We start from the raw sequence: 12,500 nt of genomic DNA, 5'->3' as shown, positions 1-12,500 counted from the left end.
CCTTGCTCTACACACACGCACACGCGTACACACACACACACACACACACACACACACACACACACACACACACACACACACACACACACACACACACACACACACACACACACACACACACACACACACACACACAGGCACACCCAGACTCTTTGCTGCCACCAGCAGATGTCCAGTGACTAAAGATTGCAGACTGATAAACACACACCATCACACTTTCTGTCTTATAGTCAAGAAAAATCTGCACTTGCATACACTCGACACTTAAAGTTGAGTCATCACAGCTAGAGCATTTACCCAAAAACAGAAACAAATAAAGAATCTGGGAAGCAACAGGACAAATCAGAAACTCGTCTTGAATAAGATTGTGTTTTAGACGAAATTGCTACAAAAATTGAACTGAGTTTATCAAGTTTACTTTGATTCTAGTTTGTTTTGAATCCTAAATAAGGGTGATCAATAACAGAAAACGCAAAATCATGATTATTTTGGTCAATACTGAAATCACAATTAAACATGGAGACTTGATAAGCTGTGAAACACTACAGAATTCGCAGTTTAGGAAGGCACTGATTTATGCCAGCAGGTGGCAAAGTTAAACTCTGAGGTGATGAATACAACTCGAGAGCAATGTTAGAGACCAAATGCTGCTTCCACATCTGGGTCAGTACGGTCCAGGCTGAGTAGCTTATTTGTTTTCACATCTGGGTAAGAAGTGCATTTTCCGTTCTGAGTCGACTCTTTTTTTCAGACCTCTTTCATGGCGGTCCAACTAATTGGCCGGCTGAAATTCACGCCTACCGCCTCTGATTGGTGGGTAGAACCAGCCAACAGGGGCTTCCTGCATCATTCTGGATGCTGTGGAGTAAGGCAAAGCAAGGCAAGGCAGCTTTATTTATAGAGCACATTTCAAACACAGGGGCAATTCAATGTGCTTTATATCAGGACATGATATGAAAACAACATAAAAACACAAATTTAAATACACAGATAGAATTACAGTTTCGAGCTAAAGGAGAAGACAAAGTTACAGCACAGATTACAGTGGAGGCAACGCAGCATAAGAAACTATTTATTTATAGGCTGATGAGTGCATTAGGGTTTTAAGTTTTCATTTAAACAACACTAGATTTGGGGCAGATCTGAGGTCCTGGGGAAGCTGATTCCATATGTGTGCAGCATAGTAACTAAATGCATCTCCATCATGTTTGGTTCTGACCCGAGGTTGTACCAGCTGATTGTTTCCAAGGGATCTCAGAGCCCTATTGGGTGTATATACAGGAATGAGATCGGACATGTGTTTTGGTCCCATGCCATTGAGTGATTTATAAACTAGTAGGAGCACTTTGAAATCTATTCTGTAGTTTACTGGTAACCAGTGTAGAGATCTAAGAACAGGAGTGATGTGCTCCATTCTCCTAGTTCTTGTTAAGACTCTAGCAGCAGCATTCTGAACAAGCTGCAGTTGCTTCACAGCTTTTTGGGAAGGACCAGTTAGAAGACCATTGCAATAGTCCAGCCGACTAGAAATAAAAGCATGAATGAAAGTCTGGTCTGGACATGAGACCTCGAACTCTTGATATTTGATGAAGGCGATAAAACGCTGATTTAGTTATCGCCTTAATATGTCCAGAGAAGCTCAGGTCTGAGTCAATGATGACACCAACATTTCTAACCTGGGTCTTTGTCTATATTCCCCTGGAGTCCAGCTGAGCAATAACATCCATTCTATCCTTCTTGTTGCCAAAGACAATAACTTCAGTCTTGTCTTTGTTTAATTGAAGGAAGTTTGACTGCATCCAGTCGTTAAATTGCTAGTCATCGACTAGTCGCTGTTACGTGATAATGACCGGCAAGTTGCAGTCCACGGAAAAGACAGCAGCCTGCTGTCAGCAGGTGACAAGCTCCTGCGCGTCGGGGGGGGGGGAACACGCTGTGCCAGAGCGTCGGTACTGACACGCGCTGTAAAACGGACATTTAACCAAATTGTGACCTTTTCCCTCTTGCAATTTAACCTTCCCCTCACCCCATCCTAACCTTAACCAGCGTGCGCATGCAAAGCTCTGATTGTCGACGCGCTCCAGACATCTGCGTCCTGAGCACGGCCACAGTAACATTATCAAATCAGGTGTCACCACCTCAAAAACTAATTTAACACGCGATTGTTCATGTCGGCTCATTTCCTTTTATGTTTTCTGTCTTTTATTTGCACCTGATGTGTTTCGCTGCTGTGGAGCGGGGCGCATCACCTTGTCCTCCGGTGACGCACCGATCACTGATGCGGCCGGCAAGCAGCGAGCACTCCGCTGTTTTTGCGGTCGGTAGATCTTTTAGAACTGCAGTTCAAAGGTAACTCATGAGGTGAATATATATGAACCCAGGTAGCAGTTTCTCTTTAGGATTGAGAGGAGATGCAGGAAGATAATAAACAGGCAGGACAGAAAAATAGTCAAATAAAAACAAGTTAGTTTTTGTACCTGGTGGTTGCAACAAACAGACACCACTGAAGGAAATCAGAAGTGAGGAACAGAAAATGAAATAATTATTTTAATGTTTAGAGCAGCAGGAACTCTGAGAGGCTGCAGGCACATCAGTGAGTTTGCGGCCGCTGCGCAGGGGGAGGGGGGAGAGGGCTGAAGCAGAAACTATCGTTGTTAAAAGAAATGTGTTTAACTTTGAAAATGTGGGCGCAATTTTAATTGTCAAAAACTCCAGCGAACCATTAGTTCATTTTGCTCAAATAGAAATAGAGGTCTGCCTCTAATTCTGGTCCTCCTTCCAATAAAGGCCTGGAGCTTGATGAGCTTGAGTCAAATACAGGCCCGGGCCTGTATTAGAGGATTTACGGTAACCATATTGTCCATTTCATTATATGATTATATGATTAGTTGCTCATATTGTTCATCCATCTTGTTCTATGAATAAAACCCAGTCTTAGATAAGAGTGAGCTTGCGAGGGACCTTGGCCAAGCAACAGTATCTTTCTTGCAGATTGAAAGCACCAGTTAAGACTTAAGTCTCCAAATGGCCAGATACTGAAGAGGTCAAACTGTAGATGAAAAACTGAACATTCCTGGAGGCTACGACTCTAAATAACTGTTTATTTGGATCATTAAACCTCTCTCTGTCTGCAGCATGGAGCTCCAGCTCCAGCGCAGCGGCAGGCTGCTGCTCAGTGGGAAGAGCGAGGAGAGAGCAGGAAGGAACAAAGGTGGCCGTGAGCATCACAGCTCACAGTTGCAGCAGCGGAGGACAGAGTGTTAGAGGACACACACACAGCAGTATCAGTGAGAGAACAGAGAGAAAATGAATAAAATAATGTTGTTCGGAGTCTCCAAAAGCAGCACGGCTCACGCACACCTTTTTTTGTGCGTCTTTCGCACTATCTACATGCTCAGGAATTTCCACATTTCCGAGAAGTCTGTATGAACAAAAAACGCCCGTACAAGCCCAAACTGGTGCCACCCAGCCACAGACGTATCGACTCAGATGTGGAAGTCACTTTCATCAAATTAGAATTATTATGGACCAAAAAATAAATCAGGTCTATTACAGATTAGCATCAATGAAGTACTTTGTAAAATTCCAACATTTGTTTAAAACACAAATAAACAGAATTCATCTGATTTTATAGAAAACCTACATAGAGCTGCTACAAAAGCCTGGATGACGAAGCAGGAAGTCAGTGAACACAAAGAAGGGTTTTAGGAGTGTCAGTTTTGGGAACAGAGGTAACAGGAAAATTGGACATTGCGCCACAGGATGCTTGGAGACCTGTATCATACTCAGCCGATGTGTTTTGCCCATATTCCCCCAGCTTAATTTGTGCATAATTTCTAAAACCCCACGACATGACTGTGAACTTTGCCTTTGTTTTGTTTCTGTGATCATTTTTAATTAAAATCATAAAAAAATCTGACTAACTGCACAGCCCTAATTCTATAGATTCTAATATATGTGTCCTTCTTTTTCCCCACCTATAGAATAACACTATTTAACCCTCCTCCCAAATTTTCTTCCTTTAACTTTTAGCTAATTATTTAAAAGCAACAACAATCGATGGAGAGAACAATCAGATCTCTAAGCTCACAAATTAAACCCAAAATAATGAAATGGTTTTTCAAACCAGACCTTCTTTTCAAACAATGAGATAAATACCATGCACCAATTCCAACATCAAAGGCAGGGAGATACAAACCTGATTTTCCCACCAAAAAGCTGTGCATAAAACAGATTCTGTATTGTCGGATTCATGTGTCACATGAGGAATTACAAAAAAAGTCATTATTTTAACAAAAAGGCTTTAGTTTTTCTTTCTGCAGAAATGTCTTCACAATTTTCAGATAAATTAGTGAGAAATTTTTACCTTTGAACTCAAGGAGAGGTCGGAAGTGAGGGTAGAGATGGAGCGTGGCATTCCCCTGTGAAAGAGTTCAAAGTTTACATGAGATGAAAAACAAAAGTGAGACCTTGTTATTACAGCTGACTCCTCTTTTCATGTCCTTCGAACTTCTGCTCTGCAGCTGAGTACGCCCGGATTGGCTGCTCTGCAGTCCTGCGCTGCAAATATATTAATTGTATTCATCATCTTCATCTCACCAGCAGAAGAATCAGAATCTAAATAAAGTGATGAGCCTACTTGTTGACTTTAATAATGATTTATTATCAGTATATTCACACGTTTGGAGGAGCAAAAATCCATAAACCACACCTCACAGCATCAGCATCTAACACACTGCCTCATCACCTCATTGATGCTTCAGATTTAACTATTAAAAGATTAAAACTGAGATAATATGATTGAAGATTAAATATTGATCTGGGAGAAAAGCAGAAAAGGTCGCTGCTTTCCAAACATCAGCTGGATTTTGTGACGGAGAACGTTCTACCACCTGATCCAAGCTCAGAAACAGGAAGTGCTTCTGCAACATGTTGGACGGCATTGTCCTCTTACCGTCAGGGATTCTCTCTTACGTCCACTTGTGATGAAGGTAAACCCCTGAGTTTCGATGGCTACGCCGGTTTTCTGAATGTGCTCTTCAACGTACCTACAGGTGGGCAGAAAAGGATTTACTGGAGATAAAATGATAAGTCTGTCACAGAGTTACAAAATCACCACTTTTCTCTCTACCATCACAGTATTCTCATCTTAAACACCCACTTCTGTCACTTGAGCAAAAACTGAAGCATTTTGTTCTCGGTGAGCTCTACTTTTGAACTGAAAAATTTAGCTGCAATTAACATGTTTTACTAACATCAGATGTTTCTTACCTGATCTTCATCCACAACATCCGGAGAAGAACTTCTGAACTGTTTAATGCCTGTTTTCTAAAGCCCTAAGAGCTCCTGAAACAGCATTTACAAGGTTTTGCGTGATGGGACTGTTTCATAGCATGCTGACTAACAAAAATAAGAAAGGCATAGGTGTGTTAACCAGGGCTGCATTTCACTTCTGCAGATGTGCATACTGGTTGTTCTGCAAAGTCTAAGGATCGAATGCGCAGAATGTCATCTAAATGGAATGCAGCCCATCACTTTGGTGAATATGACTGTCTTGTTTCCATGAATGTAAGGAAGAAGCAAACGATCATAATTTGTCATAGTTGTCTGCAGGACGTATTTTGTCTTTGATTTGATGGAGATTCTGTCAGTGTTTAATTTTTATGATTTTTTTTTCTGTTTGCACAAAATAGGGATATTTGTTGTTTATTTCCAAACAATAACTGAATTATGAGAATAAAACATTTTAAATGTAATATTTAAAATTCCAGAAATGAACAAATGTTCTGTTGCAAAACCACCGGGCTGCATACAGAACTTGTTTTAAAAAGCAAGTGTCGACAAGTCACAGAGTCTCTTTTAACTACGATGAAGCCAGTTAACACCGCTGTATTACCAGTTAATGAAGGAGCTCTTCCCAGCTGAGTGGTTCCCCATTATCATCACTACTATCTTCTTTCTCGGAGGCAGGAGCCGGACACCAAGGCTGTCTGCAATTCTGACCAGGCCTAAAAAGTGCATCCAAAAATTAACAGAGCATCGACATAATCTTATATGGAGTCGACTTTGTGAGAATAACTTGGGGGGGGGGGGGGGATATAGAATGGAAATGCACTTCAGGTTAATTTTGCACAAAGGTTTGGACAAGAAAGAGTAATGATACAGTATATGCAGCGAAAACTTCAAATAATTACACAAAAAAGAAAACTGTTCCTGAACTTGAAACAATACAAGTCACATATATTCTAATAAAAGATCAAAAATGGGGAAAAGTGTTTTTATTGCTGCACCACTTACACACAAGTTAGTTCAAAGGACCGATAAACCTAAAATTAAAAGTGATTTGAAAAAAAAAATAAAAAAGGTTTTAGAGAATAAAGAGTACAGGAGCAACCTAGTTTGTTCAAATCATTAAATAATCTTAGGATATTTTCTATTGATGCAAACCACAATGCCCACATTTTCTTGCAAATCAAAAGAAAAATCTAGATAGCTGGAGATGCAACACACTGATAAATGCTCTTGTTTTAAATTATTACTTTTCTATGATGCACAACATGTACAGGTTTCATATGACAAGAGAATAAGCAAGCAGAATGATTTCCTCTCTCCACAAAAACACACTTCATCCTAACAGTGCTTTGCATGCTTTTAAACCTCATGTCTAAAAACAGTTGTGAGAACCAGCTTTTAGACTAATTGGCTGTCAACTTATTCAGCATTTCCCTGTTCGGCAACTTTCAGTGTTTTCTGTTCATGAAAGCAAGCAAAACAACAGGATTATCAACAAGGATTATAGATCTGAATGGCTTATTGCAGCAGCACTGTTAGCATATTTCTATCCTGTCTAACACGGACTGTGCGTTTGTACAAACGAGCGCTGCCTTTCTGAACTCGGTGTCAGGTGTTAACTCTGACAGCAGCTGCTGCAGACTTTAACAAACTCACCAAGCAGCACCCACTTTCACACCCAACCCGGAGAATAAGGAGCTCAGCAGCATGAAAACGCAACACTCTTGCAGCTAAATAATTATTTACCGTTCTCGCTGTCGACATATAGGTTGTGGCATTCCTTCAGTATCCTTTCACTCGGTGTGGTGATGGCAGACTCCAGAGGGTTCGCCACAGACCGGGGCTTTCTGCCCGACATAGTGGACTCGTCTTTTTGCCACAACCCGGGGGAAGGATTAAGGGGTTGCACACTGTGCGCTCCTGGAAAAAAGCGCCCCCGTGCGGTTACAATTTGACTCTGCGCTGTGGTTCCGCTCAGGTTTTGTTCAGTGTTTCAGTTTCAAAATATTTCAAATGAATGGACTGAAGTAAGAAAATATTTAGAATTGTTTATTTTAAAAAGTATTCTTTTTTTATTTGCATACTTTATTTTATCCACACATTCTGACCCATTGTTTATGTAGCATGGTAAAAAATCAACACACCCACCTACCCAATTGTTAAGGTCAATAAAACTCTAATTTCCACCTAAAAGTACACACTTTATAACTTGTGAGTATGTTAAATTAATCTGAATGTTTCTTGCTTTTGAATTTTCAATTGATCTCATATCCTCTTCATGGATTGCTTAGTAGAGTCACATTCATGGGTATAATAAATAATACCGTTAGTTTTTCTTTTGTTTTTTGTTTTTTGGCACCAAACCTGCTGCTCACTGGTGGCATACTATTTTTGTCTTATGAGTATCTTGTGATCATTGGCTTCCCTCATGCAAACGCCCTCATTGTTATGGGTACTGATGCCAACCACCACCAAAGTTTCATTTCACATTAGTTTCACAACTATGGTGTTGAACATCAACTAGTGTTGTTCACATTCATTCATTCATTCATTCATTCATTCATTCATTCATTCATTCATTCATTCATTCATTCTTTCGTTTGTTCGTTCGTCCGTCCGTTCGTTCGTTCGTTCGTTCATTCATTCATTCATCTGTTTTAATCCATTCATTCATTCATCTTTTTTATTCAGCTTTGCTGCAAAGAAAGGGATAATTATTGACTATAAGTAATTGTGAGTTTGTTTTGTGCGCCACTAAGAAATCTTCATTTAAGCCTTCTCATGAATAATTAATGGCATTTCTTTTTCTATAGATCATCAATAGATCTATAAACTCTATAGATTTTTTTTACAATTTAAGATTTCTTTAATTTCTAATAGTACTAATAATGCTTTTGAGCTGTATGCATTTATTTGAGGTCAGTTCCTTTACATGCTCAATCATACCAACTATTTTTATGAGCCATATCCCAGGATTCCTCTGGGTGTGGGCAGTGTGTTGCATCTAAACTGGTCTGGGAGCAAAACAAATCTCAACATGCTCACTTCTCAGTCTTTCTTAAAATGACACAAAATTTTAGCTTAGTTGTTGACCGACGTATGACATGTTGTTTGCTTTTCAACAGTAAAATGCTCACTGAGACAACAGCTGGAAGGGACATAACTGTTTTTTAAAATCACTGAAGCAAACAAACTATTTGCTTAAATGTGAAGTTTTGAATATGACTTTGATATTGGGTTTACCTCCTTCATCTGATCCAGATGTATCCAACCCACCGAAGCCAACAATGGCTGGGGTTAGAATTTTTTGTACACACCTATTGTCCGATATTATCAGCCTTTCATCATTATCTACCGATATTGGAATTACAATATCATATTGGAAATAATTGGTATCTTTTTTTATCTATTAATAAAACAACTTTTACACATCATTCACATAGTATTCATCAAACCCGTCAGCTAATTCGAGGAGGGGGTTTTGTCTTAACTTAAGTTGAAGAAAAAGTAACATTTTTGACAGATAATGTTTAAAGTTTAAGTATGCATGACATCTGTGACATTAGTAACCTAAAACGCTTTCTTTTTTTATGGGTAGGAACCTTGCATATTTCAGTTTGAGTATTAAAATGAAGAGTTAAACTCTATGGGTGTGTCGGATATTGGTGAAAAAGCAGATATCCAACATCCTATGGTTAAAGTTGCTCAGCCACCTGTAAAATGACACTAACAACCTATCATATGTTCAACATTTACAATATATTTCTTATTCCTATTTAAAGTAACTCCAAATTTAAAAAATCCCTAAACTTTTACTGAAAAGTGAAAGTCCAGGCATAGTCTGTCTCCACTTAACAGCAATTCGAAACTTCTCAGTGGGACAAGAGGAAGGAAGGTGACGCATCTTAATCTCCTCCTTCTTTTAAAACAATGTGATCTCTGAATGAAACACACTAAAAACCGACAGCACCGCTAATGCACATTGTATTGCACAGGGTAGCTTTATTTGGCCAGTAATCCTTCTGAAGCCAGATGAGCTCAAGCTCAACTCCACAGGAATGTGCTTCAGGTTGTAACCCCACCCCGCCTGAAGCTAAGGTCATGTGCTGCACCTTACAGCTGCAGTCTGCTGCAATTGGAAGAGCTGGACATGCTGTTAATGGTTTGTTCAAACACGGATTTACTGCATCTTCTGGGACAAATTTAAATGAGGGATCAATGGAATCAAAGAAAGAGGTGAGTTTACAAACAATGTTGTTGCTGTGAAGATCCATCCTGTGATCCCAGTGGTTTTTCCTGTTAGGAATGTAGTGAAATGTTATTGTATGTCTCACCATTTGTGCTTTTTGGTGTTTTGGGAGTAAAGGCAGTTTGTTGCTACTTTAATTGAAAGTGTTCAGATTTGCTGTGAGAAATTTCCCCAATAAACTGGGTGCAACAAGTGCAGTTTTATTAGATTGTTGTTGCATTTAGTGCTTAATAAGAGTGTATAAAAGTCTATGTGCCTATCTTTTATTTGTAATACAGGCTTGTATAATTTCTCAATAGATATGGAAAAAAATGTAGAATCAACACAACCTTCTGAAGAGAAAGAAAATCATCTGAAAAGATGTTTTGGGTCAAATGATGACTTAATCTTTATATCACTTCAATGGTTTCAGATGTTTCCTTTATTTTTCACTTTGTTTTCCATTATTACAAAAAGCTACACGTAGCATTTGTTTCACAAAAATGTTGCATTCTCTTTATGACTAAAAGAAAAATCAATAGATAAATATTTTAATCTTCACTAAAAACCTTTAAGGTTTGGTCTAATAACTGGACCCATCCTCCTGCACAAACAGGAAATAAAAAATAAAACATATTTTAAATAAATGGTGCATGTCGTGTTTAACCAGTTTTAAAAATGATGAAATTCAGATCAGATGCCCGCACTTCCCAAATGTGAAACATAGAGGGAGTCAACACATCGCATGTTTATTTAGGACCTTTTTTATGTAGAGATTTGAGGTCTTTTTTAAAATTGTTGTCAGTTTGATGCAAATGGAAATATTCTTGAAGAGATTTTAGGTTTGAAACAAGAAAAAAACTAAAGATCCAGGTTGGCTAAAACCCAATTATTCATTATAATCATCATTCATTTTTAATTAAGCAAGAGGTTTAGTCGTATTTATCTGTAGAAATCTTACCAGAATCTATCAACTTTGAGATGCTTTTTTTTCTTCATTTTTTCCATTTTAAAACACAACTGAGATGCATAATTCAGGTTTTTAGACACTGCTATTGTACCATGAAATACTGATGGACACGGAGCATCTGGAGAAGATTCTTCACACTTCACACTCGTTTTCTGACAACACATCAGTTGTGTTATCCTCAGCATAAATTCCCTCTGCAATTGAGTTTTAGCTGACTTTTGTAAGCAAGAGTCCGCAGGAAGGAGACACGGCTCACAGAAGACAAAGATTTCAGGAGCTTAGGAGGAAAATGTCAAATGAGTTTATGTCTGAATACGAGCCTCTGCTCATTAAAGGCATCAAAGATAAAAAGCGGTTAAAGGTGGGTGAATTTTAAATACTTGTCATGTGTCTGAAGAGCTTCCAGCTGAAGTATTTGTGTCTGCCTGCAGCTTCCAAACAAATCTCTGCCGCTGGCTGTGTTTGCTGCTTGTGTAGGAGGGACTTTTCAGTATGGATATAATATATCCATCATCAACGGTCCCACAAAGGTAAAATCAGGTTACACAGTAGGACAATGTGAGAATAAAATGACATCTCTCTCTCTCTCTCTCTCTCTCTCTCTCTCTCTCTCTCTCTCTCTCTCTCTCTCTCCATATATATATATATATATATATATATATATATATATATAATTTTTTTTTTTTAATCCACAGTACGTACAAAACTTCATCAACCACACCTGGATGGAGCGCTACCACACCAACATATCAGAAAATGGTCTGACTCTGCTCTGGTCCACTATTGTGTCCATTTTCACTTTAGGAGGGCTCATAGGAGTTTCAATCGGGGGAACGTTGTCAGTGAGGCTTGGGAGGTAGGGAGGAATGATGACGGCGGGTAAAATGAGTCTGCTATCTGTGCTAGATTTTTAATTTCACATGCCATGTTTCAGAAAAGGGACGCTGCTGACCAATAACATATTCTCATTAACGGCTGCTCTGCTGATGGGTCTGAGCTCCACTGCTGGATCATTTGAGTTGCTCATCATTGGACGTCTTCTCTGTGGAGTAAATGCAGGTAAGTGTTAGTAATGCATGGTATAATTGCACGGCAGATATTGATGGGAATAAACTTTTTTTTCTTTGAGTGAGGAAGAATATGAATAAAACATGTTGCATTTGCGCCAAATAAAAGATTTGGAATTACTAACAGATCTACTTTAGCATTCTCAGATGTGAAATGTTGATATAGAAACAGGTTTTTACCCCCTGAAGATAAAGATGATCCTATATTAGCTCTGCTAAGTTGGTTTAGTTTAATAAAAAGCTGCAGCTTTTCAGACTTTCTTCTATTTTAGACACTAAAGTAATGAGATAAAAGCTGAAAGGCAATACTTTAGACATGTGGCATGCATATTTCTGAGGATTGATTGGAACATTGCATGTCAAACTTTGATTGTTGTTGAATTTTGCAGGCATTGCTTTATGTGTTCAGCCTCTTTATTTGGGGGAAATCGCTCCGACTGCGTTGCGTGGGGCCACGGGAATGGGAACCTCTGTTTTTATCACTGGTGGGATCTTAACCGGACAAGTGATGGGTCTCAAGTAAACACTGAGCACAAACAAGCAAAGACTATCCAACCTTGGCCTTGTTATTGATAAGCACGTTGATGTGACATCTTTGTGTGATTACAGAGAGGTTCTGGGTAAGGAGGAGTACTGGCCCATCCTGCTGTCCACCACTTTTATCCCTGCTGTTCTGCAGCTCATCATCCTGCCCTGGTTCCCAGAGAGCCCACGCTATTTGCTCATTGATAAAGGGGATGATGAGGGATGTAAAAAAGGTACATTTGCATAGCAGTTGCATTTATTATTTATTTATTTATTTATTTGTTTGTTTGTTTGTTTGTTTGTTTATTTATTTATTTATTTATTCCTGGCTTCTCTACATACCAAAACCTTTCGACAAGAACTCCAAATCTACACTGATTTCATTTATGCGCGCATGAACGTGCATAAAAGACTGTGT

The 12,500-nt window shown here is 39.0% G+C and overlaps 2 protein-coding genes across 3 annotated transcripts in view; one reads left to right on the top strand and one right to left on the bottom strand.

Annotated features, from left to right (window-relative positions):
* The window catches only part of si:dkey-98f17.5 (uncharacterized), a 13,059-nt gene extending 5,859 nt beyond the window's left edge, over nucleotides 1-7,200 (bottom strand). Inside the window, exons 1-4 of the mRNA XM_015972605.3 lie at nucleotides 7,039-7,200; nucleotides 5,897-6,008; nucleotides 4,955-5,048; nucleotides 4,367-4,421 (exon numbers count right to left, since the gene is read on the bottom strand). Coding sequence (XP_015828091.1) covers nucleotides 4,367-4,421; nucleotides 4,955-5,048; nucleotides 5,897-6,008; nucleotides 7,039-7,150 — 373 coding nt within the window. The 5' untranslated portion in view covers nucleotides 7,151-7,200. The remainder of the gene's footprint in view (nucleotides 1-4,366; nucleotides 4,422-4,954; nucleotides 5,049-5,896; nucleotides 6,009-7,038) is intronic.
* Nucleotides 7,201-9,284: 2,084 nt separating this feature from the next.
* LOC107393950 (solute carrier family 2, facilitated glucose transporter member 11) overlaps nucleotides 9,285-12,500 on the top strand; it is a 6,441-nt gene continuing 3,225 nt past the window's right edge. The window contains exons 1-6 of one of the 2 annotated variants that reach the window (XM_015972601.3): nucleotides 9,285-9,528; nucleotides 10,922-11,020; nucleotides 11,186-11,346; nucleotides 11,425-11,549; nucleotides 11,947-12,076; nucleotides 12,167-12,315. In XM_015972601.3, coding sequence (XP_015828087.1) covers nucleotides 9,325-9,528; nucleotides 10,922-11,020; nucleotides 11,186-11,346; nucleotides 11,425-11,549; nucleotides 11,947-12,076; nucleotides 12,167-12,315 — 868 coding nt within the window. In that variant the 5' untranslated portion in view covers nucleotides 9,285-9,324. Of the gene's footprint in view, nucleotides 9,529-10,679; nucleotides 10,852-10,921; nucleotides 11,021-11,185; nucleotides 11,347-11,424; nucleotides 11,550-11,946; nucleotides 12,077-12,166; nucleotides 12,316-12,500 lie in introns of those variants that run through there. The other variant, XM_015972602.3, reaches the window with a different exon arrangement.

This window comes from Nothobranchius furzeri, chromosome 17 (assembly GCF_043380555.1).
Source record: "Nothobranchius furzeri strain GRZ-AD chromosome 17, NfurGRZ-RIMD1, whole genome shotgun sequence".
Classification (NCBI taxonomy): Eukaryota; Metazoa; Chordata; class Actinopteri; order Cyprinodontiformes; family Nothobranchiidae; genus Nothobranchius; species Nothobranchius furzeri.
The sequence above is the reverse complement of the archived record's forward strand: the minus strand, read 5'-3'. Positions and strand labels throughout refer to the sequence as shown.